This window comes from Osmia lignaria, chromosome 6 (genome assembly GCF_051020975.1).
Source record: "Osmia lignaria lignaria isolate PbOS001 chromosome 6, iyOsmLign1, whole genome shotgun sequence".
NCBI lineage: Eukaryota > Metazoa > Arthropoda > Insecta > Hymenoptera > Megachilidae > Osmia > Osmia lignaria.
In genome coordinates this window covers 757,436-773,702 of record NC_135037.1, presented here as the reverse complement: position 1 = coordinate 773,702, position 16,267 = coordinate 757,436, and the positions used below count along the sequence as shown (strand labels likewise).

The window sequence follows — 16,267 nt, the reverse complement described above, 5'->3', positions numbered from 1 at the left end:
GGAAAATTTTATTGAACATTGATTTTATTAATGATTTTTGAAATTTAAATATTTGCATCTTACAATTAGAACTTTAAATCTTAGAAATTGAATTTTGAAACTTCAAAACCTGAATTTCAAAATCCTCAAACCTTGAATACTGCAGTTTAAAAATCTAGATTTTTAAATCTTCAAAATTAAAATTTTAAGAAGGCTACATTTGCTTTTGTCTTTAGCAAGACAAATTCCTCTGTATGTACATCAGTATTCAGTAACTAAATGTGTTTTATTAGTAAGAAAGTATGTTGGATGCAATGCCAGTTAGATAACAACCAATGGTCGGATAAGCATTAACTGATAAAATTAATCGAGTATCTTAACGAAAAATATTAAATGTACTCCCACCCTTGGCTTTATATCTTAATTATACTTAAGATAAAATTAAATCGAAGAAAAAGTATCGAAATTATTGTACTGCATACAAACTGTAACATCGGTGGAATCTAAAAACAAACAATACTAATTATTTTTAAGTGCACTATAATAATTGAAACCGTTCAATGGTGTCGCGGAACGCATTGCAGAACGTAAACAGTAACGATTGCACCCTTGGAAGTACATTTAGTTTTATAATAACAATAGTGACCACCCTTATTCCATTCCCCTTTATAGATAGATATTGTTACATTTTTTATTCTAGAGCTCTCGGCCGTACAGGAAATGATCATGTATGGACGAAAGAAACATGTACAAGCGCCAAAAGTTCCGGTCTTTTAGAAAGAAAACAAGCAAGAGCGTGTAGATCAACACCAGACGTGATGCCCAGCTTAGTGCAAGCAGCAAAAGATACTTCGACTGTATGTCAGCAAGCATTTCGACATCGTAGGTGGAACTGCAGCAGCATCGAGCGTGCACCGAATTATACACCTGAATTACTTACCGGTATGTTATAAATCAACATAATATAATAGATTTTTCAGATAGAATAATTTTATGAATAACGATAATTCAGAATTACCAATTTTCAGGTAATAGAATGTAAATTTTCAAATTTTATTTGATCTTTGGATCCTATTTTTGTTGACCATCCTCAAAATATGTATACAAGGTGGTCCACATATCTTGAGACAGGTCAATATCTTCTAAATAACACATTTTTGGAAAAAATGTTTCAGACAAAAGTTGTCATGTGTCAGGTGGCAAATTAGATGGTCGGAATGAATTTTTTCAGTGGGCGGTCCTGAAGGTCATATGAAGGTCAACTTTATTTTTTTAAATGGAACCCCCAATTTTTTATTATAGCATCATATTCTCTAGGAGAAAATAGAGTAATTATTTAAATTACGGATGGCACCTCCGATTTCGATGATTTTTAAATATGTTGTAGAAATCAACATTTTGAACAATTGTTTCCTATACATATAACCGCCGCTCGGCTTTAGTTTTCGAAATATTTTCGAAGAACTGTCGCAACTAACCACTGAATTCTGCCCATTCGTGTGTGTCGGTGACAACATGACACATTAGTATGGGATCGCCGCTTTTCTACTGTTTCTGCAGGCAACAGCACTGCGACCAATACGTACCTTGTGTACAGAAGTATTCATGATTTCAACGTATCGTAACTATGATGGCAGCCGGGAATTTAATATAGCCTAACCTAATCTAATCTACTTAATCAGTGAATTAGGTTAGGTTAGACTAAAGTAATATTCTGGTCGCCCAACGGCGACCAGACACAGACTGAGATTCAAAATCATTAAAATTAGTTAAATTTGATTTTTAAGCCCACCAGTAATATACATATACAGGGTGAGTCGCCTAAGGCAAGCCACCTGAATAATTTCTACATTTTTGGAGATAGAAACAAATGTTTCAGACAAAAGTTGTTTGGTTTCAATGAGCTCATTACGTGGTGTACAGATTTTTTCTTCAGATAGAGGCGCTTAGGAGATTTGAAGGTCAACTTAGTTTTTTTAAATGGAATGGGGTACTATAAAAAAGTACTGACCTATGTATATCGAAAAGCTGGTAGTTTAGGAGATATTTCAATTTAAATAATTCTAAAATTCGTATTGACATTAGCGTTTATTTACAAGTATGGTTCAACATAACGACCATTTGCATCACAGCATTTTTTAAATCGATGAAGTAAGGACTGGCCTACGTTATTTAATGTAACATATTTTGCCACATTCGTCAATAATACGCTGCTTCATATCAGTCACTGTAGTTGAATCTCTCGCGTAAACTTTATCCTTTAAATAGCCAGTAGGGGCGGCAAACGGGCTAACACAGGACGTGGCTGCTATATCACAAATGCTAAACGAAATCCACCCACTACTCAAACACAGTGGTACTAAAAACAGGATCAGCAGAATATAAAAGAAAATAAACAACATATTAGGGAATGCTTCGAACACAACCCCTACCAACCTCACTCCATCGTCATCAGACTGTGATTCAGATCTCGACCTTGGACTTTAATCCCACCTCAAGCCAAGTACATCCATCAAACCGCGTCCAAATGCCCACTCCAAACCAAAAAGATCTGAGATGCCTATTCTGAAACCCAAGAAGTATCTACCCTAGGAAAGAAGAACTCTGCAAGATCCTCGCGGATCTGGACCTCTTCGTATGTGTGGAATCCTGGCTCTCAGAAGCTTCCACAGTGGCTTCAAAACCTTCAAGAAAGATCGATTACGCTCATCATAAAAATTGGAACTGCAAGAAAAATCACTCCAACGGATAGCGTCTCCTTAACAGTTTTAACAAATTCAACCTGTTCCTCCACAACCCTAATTCCACTACCTACGTACAAGACAATTCCGCCTCTAACCTTGACCTCTCTCAACGTTGCCGATAAAATCAATGTAAGAGTAAGCGACGACACTTGGGGCTCTGATCACTACCCAATATTCATACACTTAAACTTAGAAAAGGCGGTATATTGTAAAAAATCGTTCAACATAAAATCTAATTGTAGGAGGACTGACTGGGAAAAAGTTTGCATAGACCTGGATGATAACTATTATCAATTCCTGACAAGCGAATACGACACGCTACCGACTAAGGAAAAATACTCCGTCTGGATAAGGGTTGTGACTACAGCAGTTGAGCTAAACACACCCAGAAAAAGAACGGTTAACATTAAGTCCCACAGAAACCCCGTCCCTTGGTGGGACTCGGAGTGTGAGAGGGTTAAAAGACTTCGCAAAGCCTCTCTAAAAAAATGGCAATTTATCAAAAATCTCCACGATCATATAGAATATAAACGGACATCTGCCCTAGCTAGGAAAACGTTTAAAAAGAAAAAAAGAGACAATTTCAAAGATTTTGCAGAAAAACTAAGTTTCGCTTTCAACAAAACCTATGTCTGGAACACCAGTAAGATCCTAAAAAACAAGTGGGTCAAAGTCACACCAACTCACACATCCGAGAACCACCAATGGAATAATAAAATCACCGAAGCCCTGAACAAAATCAGCCCCCCTTGGGTTCCCAACGATCCACGTAGCTTTCCAGCTTGTGACGAAAACGACTTCCTAAACTCTCCATTTGACTTTGCGGAATTCAACTGTACTCTGCAAAACAAGTCCAGTCACTCAGCTCCTGGCATCGACGGGATAGACTACGAAACCATCAAAAAAATCCCTATCAAATTCGAACTCATTCTTCTGGATCTGATTAACGAGATGTACGCCACGAACAACTATCCAGAAGAATGAAAAAAATCGTACATACACTTCATCAATAAACCGGACGGTAAAAGCGTTAGACCTATTTTCCTTACATCTTGCCTCTGCAAACTCTTCGAATCCCTAGTAAAAAACAAACTGGACTGGTGGATAGAACACAATAATATTCTCCCCAGGGCGCAATCTGGGTTTCGAAAAGGTCACTCTACTGCTGACAATCTAACCAAACTAGCTCTTAGCATAGAAGAAGCCTTCAGCAACAAAAAAGACCTATTAGCGGTATTTTTAGACATTAACAGCGCATTCGACAACGTAAACATAGACATACTCCTCAATCAGCTAGCCAAGATAGGTTGCCCCGCCTCTTTAGTTAAAATCAAACACGTAACATGTGAAAGATTGATCTTCACAGACATCACAGGAAACAATCCTAGGAAAGCGTACAAAGGTGTACCGCAAGGGGGGGTTCGAAGTCCCATTTTCTTCAATATATACGTATCAACAATAGACGAAAACATACCTAAAGGTGTCACAATCAGCAAAGGGTATAGCAGGATAAGATAGTCAAAAGTGCCCTTGAGCCAATTTTATTCAGCAATGCACCATTTTATAGCTTATAATAAAAAACCATTGTACACCAAGTTTCAACCCTGTATCTCAACTGGGAGGGTAGTTACAGGGTGAGAAAGAAAAAGTGGTTTTTGCCATATTTTCCCTATTTAATGGCATTCATAAAATCTGATGTTACGTGGCCGACGGCTTGGCAGCGCGCGTGGCTATCAGAGGCTTTCTGATTGGCGGCCGCGTAACTTATTTTATTATCAATACAACCCGAGCGGTAAGATTGTATTGTGGTAGGAACTGTCACAAGGTTTCACTGGGTTTAAAGGAGAATGCTAATGTGGGTTTGACACAGCAATGTATATATTCTACAATCTTGGTCTATTACAGATGTTGTTGTCGCGAATATAGGTGTATAATGTGGTATATTACCTATTTCCACTATGCTCGGTGTTCACGCACTGGCAATGCGGGGGTGTTGTGTGTGGTTGATTGTAATGCCAAATAGAAACACGACTCGCGGATTCTATAAGGTGAATGTTGCTCGAAGGGGACTTCAACCCGATCTCCCTAATAGTAACCAACTCACTACCGTACACGACGTGCTCGACACGAGATGAACTCTGGTACTGCCCCCGATCGTTGGTACGAACGGGTTTATATACTAATTAAGAAGGGTGGTCTGGTTACTATTCGAGTGATCAGGCTGGGTCCACCTGCCTCTGCGACAGTTTAGAGTGGTTGCATCTGCTATTTGATTACGGCGGACCCATTGCTTTCCCAAGTGTTTGGTTCTGCTATCGGTGGGCCTTCTGTTTATTACGAGAGTAAATGGTCGGTTTGCCCGAGAGTTTTCCTTTCCAGATGTTTAAGCTTATTTGAAAGGAGACACGTTTGATAAAAACGGTCTGTCTACGTGACACTGAAAAAATTCTAGAATATTCTAGCCATGTTTCTTTATGATTGTGAATTTTTTCAGATTTTTTCAGGTGAGCTTCAAATTAAATTTAACTAATTTCAATAATTTTGACATTGGACTTGGGTGACCGGCCGCCTAAAGGCGGCCGGAATATTGGTATGGTCTAACCTAACCTAATCTGGACATGTAAGTAACAGTATTTTATTTTGGGTATACTTCCGAAAAGCTCCATCACCCCAGGACAACCAAACTTCGGATTTATAGTAATTGAGGGACGAGAAATCGAACGAGACATTTTCAGAACTGGCAAATAAACCGTTCTCGAGATATACAGGGTATTCTAAAAGTGCGGAAACCCCCTATTACCTCGATAAGAACGCATTTTCACATACAATGACTAACCTAACCTAGGTTAGGGTTAGGGTTAGGGTTAGGGTTGGGGTTAGGGTTAGGTTAGTCATTTTGCGTGAAAATGCGTTCTTATGAAGATAATAGGGGGTTTCCGCACTTTTAGAATACCTTGTATATCTCGAGAACGGATTATTTGCCAGTTCTGAAAATGTCTCATTCGATTTCTCGTCCCTCAATTACTATAAATCCGAAGTTTGGTTGTCCTGGGGTGATGGGACCTTTCGGAAGTTTCCCCTTTATTTTTTTGTTACTTATACGCGTAGGTTAGATCATAATAATATTCCGGCCGCCTGTCGGCGGCCCGCCACGCGAGTCAAATGTTATAATTTGATTTTTCAGCTCACCCGTTGTATGATTAGGAGCCGGACCACATGCTGTTACTTACAGAAACAGTAGGCAAGAGAGCCGACGCACACATGGCCACGGGCGCATACGTATAGGCAGAATTCACTGTAGTAGTAACAATATTCTTTCGCGAATATCTTGCAAACTAATCGAGTCCAACATATAGCTTAGAGGAAAAAAGTTGCTTAAAATGACGAATTTTACAACATATTTAAAAATCATCAAAATCGGAGGGGCAGTAGCTCTTCTACAAGTTCACCCGGCTTTGTTTTCCAGTAATTAACGTTTAAAAATTTGAGTAAAAGAGCGCCTAAAATCTGCAATCTGCCCATCACCGACGACTAAACCTCAGGTCAGCAGGGGTGGGTACAGTCATAATCAAGAAGAGATCCCGACTGCTGCAGTACCGAGAAACAGAATAGCACGTTTAACAGAATTGTTAAACGTTAATTACTGGAAAGCAAAGCTGCAAACGCTTTTTCGTTATTGTTGATTTTCGTCTTATTTTGATCCCTAGAATCACCCCTTAAAAAATCTCCCACCTGTTGTCGGACACTCTGTATATCGTAGGGGGAAGATGTTGCTTAAAATGTCGAATTTCAGAATATGTTCAAAAATCATCGATATCGGAAAGGTAGCACCTTTTCTGCAAGTTCACCTTGATAACTAATCATATGGGTGTATTGCTCACAAGCAATAAGGTTTCAATAAGAATATTTAAGTAACTTACTTACAATAGTACAATTTATTGGATTTGTACAGGTTAGCATTGAACTTTAAAAAAAGTATATGTAATTGCAAATTTTGAAAATATATTTAATTGCACAGTGCGGAGTGTACAGAGTATCCCAGGGGGAGTAATAATTCCCGGAAGGAATGATATTCTGAACAATTTTTTCCTTTGCCAAAATGTTGGTTAAGGCTTCCTTTTTAAGTTATTAACGAAAAACACTGTCTAATTCGAGCGCGCATAGAGCGCGGGCTGACTTGCAAAAGTGTTGGCTACTGATTACGTTCGAATCGTGGTTATGAACAAGCCTGGCGGCAGTATGCGGGCAGAATTTGCGGCTTCGTTTTCGAGATATAAGCAATTAAAAATTGGAATATCAATTTCCGAAGTGGTTATTGCGCTTTCGAACAGCTGGCAGCTGAGTAGGTAGCCCGTTCTCTAATATCCTGGGTCAGTGTCCGGAAAAAGAGATGCGAGAAAAGATAAGGATGCACATTTACCTTGTCCTGAGGTTAACGACTTATTTACGGTTTTAAAGGACTAGGAATGTGTATATCCTTATCTTTTCTCACGTCTTTCTCTTCGGACATTGACCCATAATATTAGAAAATTGGCTGTCTGCTCAGCTGTCAGCTATTTGAAAGTGAAACACGCGCTTCGGAAGTTGATATTCCAATTATCAATTGCTTTTCAATTGCTTATATCTCGAAAACAAAGCCGCAAATTGTGCCGACGCGACGTGCTGCCGCCTCGCTTGTTCATGATCACGGTTCGAATGTATTCAGTAACCAACTATTTTGCGGGTCAACCTGAGCTCTAATTGGACACTGCTTTTTTTAACGAACATTTTGGCAAATGAAGCCAGAAACCAACCTTCTAAGGGATTATCAGTTTCTCTGGGACATCTTGTGAATATAGTACCAGCAACATTTTTAAAACTTAAACTTTAAAAGAATAATTTGATGAAGCTGGTAGCATCGCATCGTTTGAAAGTTGTGATAAATAATTAACTTTAGATAATAAGAAATTAAGTCAAAAAACATTTTTGAAAGCACTGCATTAGCCCCGTGTTTAATGCGTTCTATAGTTTTTGGTTGTAAAATTCTGACTGTACGAAATTTTCTGATTAATTTAAATAATGTCGCTCAATTAAAACTATCTTAATACAAAAGAAAAAAGTACAATTTTGGCATACAGTAAAGGACAAACTGGAATCCGGTAGAACGCTGGAGCAATTTAGAAAGCTGTATCCAATTTCTTGCAAAGTATATGTATAAACCTACTAATTGCGGAAAAAATAAAGGAGAAGTTTGAGGCACTTTAGGGGTTGAAGATTCCAATACTCGCACGTAAATGTTTACTCGGGAAATTTTTATGTAGTATTTATTTTATTAGGTATTAAAATTTTTTAAAACCTTGTATTCCGAAACTTCAAAGTTTTGATTTAAAAATTTTAAAATTTCAATTTTGGAAACTTAATACTTAAATTTCAAAAATTTCAAACTACATTTGAAATCTTCAAATTTTGAACCATAAGATCTTTCATTTGGATGAATTTTGAATTTTTAAAGTTGGATGTTGAAACTTTAAAATCTGAACTATGAACTTCGAAAACTTAAAAAATTTATGTTTCGAAACCTTAAAATTGAATTAATATATTATATTTTATATTTAATATTTGAAATTATATTAATTATTTCTAAATTAATTTTAATATCAATATCTTCAAAATTAGGTTTTTTAAGAGTTGTACATATGTGGAAGTAATATTACTATGTTCCGAAATACTTATGCGCAATACTTATACACTTATCACAATTATAGCCTGAAACAGTACGATTATATTTATGTAAATTGCAACATTCATTTATTTAAAAAGGTTGAATCTATATTTTATGTTATTTGATATTTATTTCTATACAGTTTCTTCCTTTCTACCAGCTATTCGCATTTCATGATAATTACATTATAAATGAAAGTGTTCTCGAGCAAAGATCTTTTGTTAATGAGAAAACTGAGAAAGCGGCATTGGGTTTCATCGTCAGTGCTAATGAAAAACATAGTTGCTTAATATAATATTTAAGGACTGAAAAAGCCCCTCTTCGATACGCGATACATCGGTATGCTAATCAGCTTTCCTTCAATTATTTCGAACAGAGAAGAGATTGTGAATGCGGTCTACGCTAAAGGTAGACTGGTTATTACCAATTTCACTTGAAAACGCTGCACAGATACCGCCCTCTTGTCTCATTAATCGCCGACATTCGAAAAGAGGATGGAAGAAAATGGTAAATTTATGGCTCTTCCAACACCCAAAATTTTAATAGGACTGAATCTTGAAACATCGTAAATGAGTTATCATTTATGTTGAATGTAATGGGAGGATTATTAAGAAAGGCACACCGAACAAAATTAAAAAACAAAGCTCATAAATTAAATGAATAACGCAAGAAATTCTGTAATTTAAACAAAAATAATAAAATTTTACTTGGACAAAATTCTAAGACTTTATGCTTGAAGATGAAGAAAATATACAGGGTGATTCTCTCGCAACGTAACACAAAAGCCATGCCGCACAATGGAACTCCTGCTGTTCCGTTTCTTGTCTTTGTCTCAGCCATAAACACACACAAAGCAGTTTTGGGTCCGGCGATATGGCCCCTGGGTCTCTTTACCCGCAAAAACAGCAGGGTTCCATTGTGCGGGACGGCTTTTGTGTTGTGTTACGAGAGAATCACCCTGTACACACATATGTAATTAAACAAAACTATTACATTTTTGAACCCTTTGTTCTGTACTCAGAGTTCTATACAGGGTGTCTCGTAACTACTGTAACACCGGGAAATCGGAGGTTGCTGGGATGATTTTGAACAACTCTTTCCTTTACCAAAATGTCCCATGTAAACTCAAAACATCATCCGTGTGATCCCGATAGTGCGGAGCATTCTGGAGTATTCCTTATCGGCTCCGCGAAGATGATCAAAATTCTCCATACATATATTATAATAATTCAAATTTTCTTTTAATTCATTAAATTCTGTAATATTGTATTTCTACCACGCCAGCCAGTCCAAGATGCGAATTCAAAATTTTATCACTCGTTTAGATTTAGTAATTTGGGATAAAGTTCCGAATGTCCCCGGTCGCCGATCAAGATGAAATTTTGAAGAGAAGGGGGGAGGGGACCCCAAATATAAAGTGGTATCTTCGGCTTCCTATTAGTTTCCGAGATATTAATTAAAAACTTTCGTACAATACATAGAATTTTTCCTATACAGACGTAACTAACACAACCGTCTTCGCTGTAGTAAGCTGACATCGTCAAGTGTCGAACAGCCGTTGACACAGCGGGGATTCCAACCTGACTATCTATAGGGTGTCCTATTCAAAACTTTGGAGATACGACGACTGTTGTAGCGTTGCCGGCCGCTTTCCGGTGGCCGGAAATTTATCTACCCTAACCTAACCTACATATAAATCGAATGTGTTTACTTCCTTGAGAATTAGTAATAAAATATAAAACATAACGTAATGTAACTAAAAAAAATGGATTTTACATGGAACACCCTATAGAAACGGAAGCCGATATCGCTATGATGTGAACGACTGTTCGACACTTGACGATGATGGTTGCTACAGCGAAGACGGTAGTGTTAGTTGTGTCTGTACAGGAAAAATTCTATGTATTGTACAAAAGATTTTAATTAATATCTCGGAAACTAATAGGAAGCCGAAGATACCACTTTATATTTGGAGTCGTCTACCTGCTCCCAACCAACCCTGCTTTCATGTCGGTCCATGACCGGGGACATTCGGAACTACAGCTGTAATTTGTGTTAATTTTGGAAAACATTTCTCTTCTTATGATGTTCAGATCGAAACAAATCTTATAAAATATACCATACTTTAATGAATATCGAAATCTTGATTATAACAGGAAGAATAAAGGGATATACTCGAATTAGAAAGAGAAAGATTAAATAGAGAGAGAAACGCACATGTCCCTACTGCACCACCGATTAGCGAATCCCTGCTCCTCACGCATCAACACCTCCGCCTAATTCGTTAGGCGCACAACGCAATGTAAACAATTCCGAGAGGTACAGATTACGACATTCTTCGACGTACAATCGCGAGGTGCGTATCGGTGGGTCCGCGGAGCAATATTGAGACGAGTTTTGTACTTAGCTTGAAAAGTGACAAGTGGGGCAAAAGACTTAACTTCGCGAATAAAAATCCTTAATTCAATTTATTTTATTTTTAATTATTCAATATTGTTTTATTTTAAAGTGTTGTAATCGTGATTAATGGAGGGTTTCATCTCCCCGGACGCCTTGAGTTCGGGCCGGGGAGCGCTAGGTGGCGGCGAGAGAAACCGTGCTCTCGCAAGCGTTCGCCCGGCATGCTGCTCGAATATATACAGTGTCTGGGGCAGGGGTCGTCTGTTGTCAGCCCTACTGACGAGTCTGACAGGTGATCCCGAGACGAAACACAGTTTGTTTGTTTTTCTCTCTCTACTACATTTGGTTTTTTTTATTGTAGTTTACATTAATAATAACGTAGATTTAAATTTCATAAATTTTGCAATAGTCCGAGTGTTCAAAATTTCGAATGGTGCAATAGTTCAACGTGTGTGCGTTCTTCTCTCTCTTCAGGCATTCCAACAGAGGATCAGCAGACGACTAGCAGACCGTAGAATTTTCAAACTCAGATGCAAATTTTATACATATACATATAAATATCGGTGGGTTATTTTCCTTTACCCTTCCAGTTTATTTTATGAATATTTTGGCGAGGAATTTCCAATAGTCAGTATTTGATTTCGGTGCTCCCAAACTGGAAATTCCGAAATCTTATATTTGTGTTAATTATATATATGCATATCGTAACCGTCAATTGTGTGTCTCAATCGTTATTGTTAATGAGCTAAATTGGTATTCTCATTGTTAAAAATTTGTTATTGTATTCCTTATTTCATATGCATTTTATTATATTTTCTTTTATACCTTGATAATCTACTATTTTTATATAATTTAATATTTTTCTTATAACATACTATTTTTATATACTTTTATATTTTAATATTTTTATTTTATAATGTACTATTTTTAGTTCATCTTAATCGATTCTCATTTACTGTAACATAACCTTTTTGTTAGCCTCCTTTATCAATCCTGTAATACATATTAACGATCTGATGAGAGGGCCCGTATGGAATTAGCGTATCCCCGAACTCACAATATTTTTGGCCCAATAATAATAGATATTGTTATGATAAATTTTCTGGCTTTACGGCGTCACACGCGCGTTACGTTACTGTTAATCACATTGCTCGGCTACCACACTACCACATTACATACTTTTACACTCATACAACAGCTGACTCTTACACACGGTAGCGTCCCGAGCACACGCGCGTTCGCCGCACATAACAACATCAATACTAATAATCTAGAATCCTAGAATTACTTGCAATAATAATATATTCACTCACCAATTCGATGTTTAAGTCTTTTCTATAGTCCGTCCAATGAGACGAGTCAATAAATGTATACAAATTCTTGGGCACGAAGCAGGATCGGCTTACCGTATATCGATCGTTGTATACTACTAAATTAAAAAGCTACTTCTTTTAAAACAATAATAATAGGTGTAAAGTCATCTCCCATAATCATGACAAATAATTTTTGCGCACCCTGTATACAGGATTTTGCTATGTGCGTATTTGAAAAACGCTAAGTTCCCTCCTAGCTTTCCAAGTAAAGGCTCACGGCAAAAGACCGCCGGAAGTTGGTCCTGAACTCGACACTTGACAGCCAATAGTAAGTGCCGCTAACATCCATCGCGAGAACACCACGCAGCTGTTTTGTTTACATTTACTGACTCGTTTCGTTGGACGGACTATAATCATCGACGATACGGTATAAGGTGAAGAAGACAAAAGCAGCAGATAAATGAGTTAAAGAAATCAACACACAATTGCGTGTTGAAAACAAAATCAGCGCACAATTATGAAACTTACTCTGCACTGTATTATAGTCAGTTACTTTATGAATTACCTTCATAGTATCATTCCTTTTTATTAGAATTGAAATATTAAAACATAAATTTTTTCGTACAATAGGAACGAGAGAACAAGCGTTCGTTTACGCAATGTCGGCTGCAGCAGCAGTTTGGAGGCTTGCAAGAGGATGTGCTTTGGGTAATCTCGCAGCTTGTTCTTGTGCTACTCCTCCACGAAGGGAACCACCATCGCCGTCTGCATTGATTTCACCTTCGTCCTTTACCGCCACCTCAGTTTCATTTGGTTCACCGTCAATCAAAAATTCCTTCAAATGGGGAGGTTGCGGCGACGACGTTAGATCAGCGTCGCGAATAGCCAAGAGATTTCTTCAGGGTGCAACTCCTCCTGGAACAGGCGTAACAGCAAAATTTATGCACGCTGTTAACATGCACAACAACCGTGCTGGCCGAAGGGTAATTAAATATTTTTATTAATATGCAGTAATTACAAAAAGTAAAAATAAAATGTACATTTTAAGAAAAAAATTAATTAATACAATACGTACATAACTCTAATGCATACTGTTACTGTAAGGCAGTAGAACAGTCCTTAACCCTGGAATGTAAATGCCATGGAGTGTCTGGATCGTGTAGTGTACGTACCTGCTGGAGAGGACTTGGCTCTTCAGGACCAGTTGCCGCTGGCAGTCGTTTACTTCGGAGATACGCAACAGCAGTAGAAGTTCGATCGAGATCAGGAGGAAGGTTACCACCTTTATATCATCATGATAATCTCTTATATACCACCAAAAGTCCTGACTACTGTCTTCCTGATAAAAAGAGGGGTAGCCTCGGAACTGTTAGCAGGTAAATATGTGTTATGAATTAATAAAACTAGTAAAAAGTACAGTAACCCCTTTCTCGTCCAAGAATTCATTCTCCCGCGATTTTAGTTATCTTCAAACTTGAGTAATACAATCAGCTAGCTGTAGATTCTTTATGCGAAAACAAATTGAATATTACTTTAGCGTTTTGTGACTTGCGGCATCGGTTTTGAGATACATCCGATATTGTTAGGGGATTGGCTCAGCTGGGGTAATTTAATACACAAGTGTCCGTCAATTCCTCCCACTCACCGGTAGGATTGCCCCAGATGCATTTGTAATAACGACGCTATTGGCAGTATTGCCAGGTTCGATGGTTTATCAGAGTTTGGGCGACTTTCATGTACTATGCAGAGGTGAGAAGATGACTAGCGGGATGGCATAGGGGCAAAAGGAGCACTTCGCACACTCCGCCCTGTCCAACAGTGGTTCGAATGGCTGAATTAGGCGAACAAAACTCATTTTCAAATTAATAAAAACTAATTGTTTCTATGTAATCTATAATAACCATAGGTTAAAATTCTTATATTGTAAGACCTTCCAACCTTTTCGTAAATGTGTACAGACCAGGCAAAGTACGATGTAAGAGTGGACAATTCATCACTAATCAATCGAGTGCATTTCCATGGTCGATAGGAATATGTTATAAGTTTGTTAAAATGCACTTAAGTTTCATATTGATGATGAATATAGCAGCTGAAAAGGTATATTTCAGTTTTAATCACCCCAAACCATCAATACCTTTCTTGTATTTTTGTAAATCTAACTTCGACTTAAGTTATTAATTCGTATCAAAAATTTTCATAATGTAACGAATCGTCAATGAAGAAGTATATACCGCAGTTCACCAGAGTCCATAACTGCGAAAAGACCAGTTTTCGTTCTTCGCGCTTCTCCAGTGCGCATCTTCGCCCTGATTGGCGATACTCCCAAACGAAGTGGAAAGCGATTAGCAAAGAGCTCGCTGCGTTCCCCCACCATCTTCCAACCTGCGCGTCGCAGTTATGGACTCTGGTGAACTGCGGTAAATGTTCCATGTCGTTCCACGCTATGAAAGTTGTACCTATGAAAAGTAGAGATTGTCTGCTTTATTTTAATACCATACTCGACTTGCAAAACTTTGCAAAAGTATGCTAAATGTTAAAATGAAGTTAACGCTGACGCCCGTGATATAATATGTATATACCAGTACAACCGATACGCTCGTTACTTACTTAGTTAATGATTTCTTTTTATAATTCACAGTTTCGTTGTTTTTAATTGTGGTTATTGTTATCTTGTTTTTTCTCTTGTGTTTATTTACCGTTATTGTTATTATTGTTATTGTTGTTATCGCATTATTACCCCTGCGACGATCCTTATAAATGCCATCGGCTTCGTCTTCGCCACATGGCGGTACCTATCATAAAGTAATTCAGAATTTCTGTCGTTGTAAATGAATTCACTATCCTAAAAAATTCTGAGCTGGCCTGTAGTAATTAATTTATGAAGCCATAAACTGCCGCACATCGCCTTCTTTCTGCAAATGTTTTTGCGACGGGTAACCCATGTCTTTTATTCCTGGATTTTCATTTCAAACAATCAATCGAATCGAATCATAGTCATCGTCGCCAGTCAGTCACAAAGTTTTTATCGTACCTATTGGGCAAATGTCGGAAGAGGCTCAAGAAGCACGCCATAAAGATTGCCGCAGATTCAGAGAGAAACATACCAAAATTACAACACGATCCGATACTAATTGAGAGTTGCTAACAATGTTATTAGTTACCTCCGACCTGTTAATAAGTACCTTTCGTGAAGTGTCAAAAAAACTCAGCTCGTTAAGCGTCGAGGTACTTGAACTATTAGAAAAAGATACGGAAATAAATGACTTGCAAACAGAAGTTGTTAGCACTGCTGCTGATAATGATGAGCAATCATCAGAATTTACTGAATGTTCTTCGGGTACTGATGACTCAAGTAGTGAGTAGGTTTAGTTTGTAATACAGTTTACATAATCAGTCATAGCTCATAGTTGAGATTAAATAACGTACTTGTTCTTTCATTATATTTATTGATTATTATGTATTGTGTATTATCATTTCTACATTTTTTTTACTTTATAGCTACAGTGTAATACCGTAATTTTGTTTTTTTTCCTTTAATTAGTCATATTTTTATGTCACAACTTATTCTAATGATAAGAACCCCAAATAAGCCAAAAAACATGAAAAAATAGTTTTGTACAGCTAGCACCTTAGTGTTCGAACCACTGAATTGATCCTCGCATTAAAAGTTCATCGCAACGCTGACTTCGTGTCATCTCACTTTGTTACGAGGTCTCATTTTCCTTCTGTGTCAGGCGACGCGATTAGTATGCAACCACATCGGCCAATAATGCGCGACCATCTAAAATACGTGTGCGTGATGTGTGATTTATCGTTATACCACCAATCCTAACCGCATTCCTTCCGCTCGTCATCTTCTCATCTCTGCGTAGTACAAATAATAGTAATCTATTTGAAGAAACCGCAAGTCGCAAATTGAGCAATTTCGAATTCCGTGGGTTTTAATTATTTTTTAATTCACTACCCTTTATGCTGGTAACACAACTTGTGAAATTTATGACAGGTATAGTGAACCGCAAATTCATGGTCCTTTTAAACCAGAATAAATTTCTTAAAATTGAGCGATTTGAATCTTTTTGAAGAGCTAACAAATAGTGAAGGTTGTCTTTTAAATAAAACTTTAAAAAATA

The 16,267-nt window shown here is 37.5% G+C and overlaps 1 protein-coding gene across 4 annotated transcripts in view; it reads left to right on the top strand.

Moving 5' to 3' along the window:
• The window catches only part of LOC117601759 (protein Wnt-11b-2), a 31,887-nt gene that overhangs the window by 14,428 nt on the left and 1,192 nt on the right, over positions 1–16,267 (top strand). For all 4 annotated transcript variants that reach the window (XM_034318938.2, XM_034318941.2, XM_034318939.2 and 1 more), the window contains exons 2-4: positions 680–921; positions 12,768–13,120; positions 13,242–13,513. In XM_034318938.2, the coding sequence (XP_034174829.1) occupies positions 680–921; positions 12,768–13,120; positions 13,242–13,513 (867 nt within the window). The remainder of the gene's footprint in view (positions 1–679; positions 922–12,767; positions 13,121–13,241; positions 13,514–16,267) is intronic.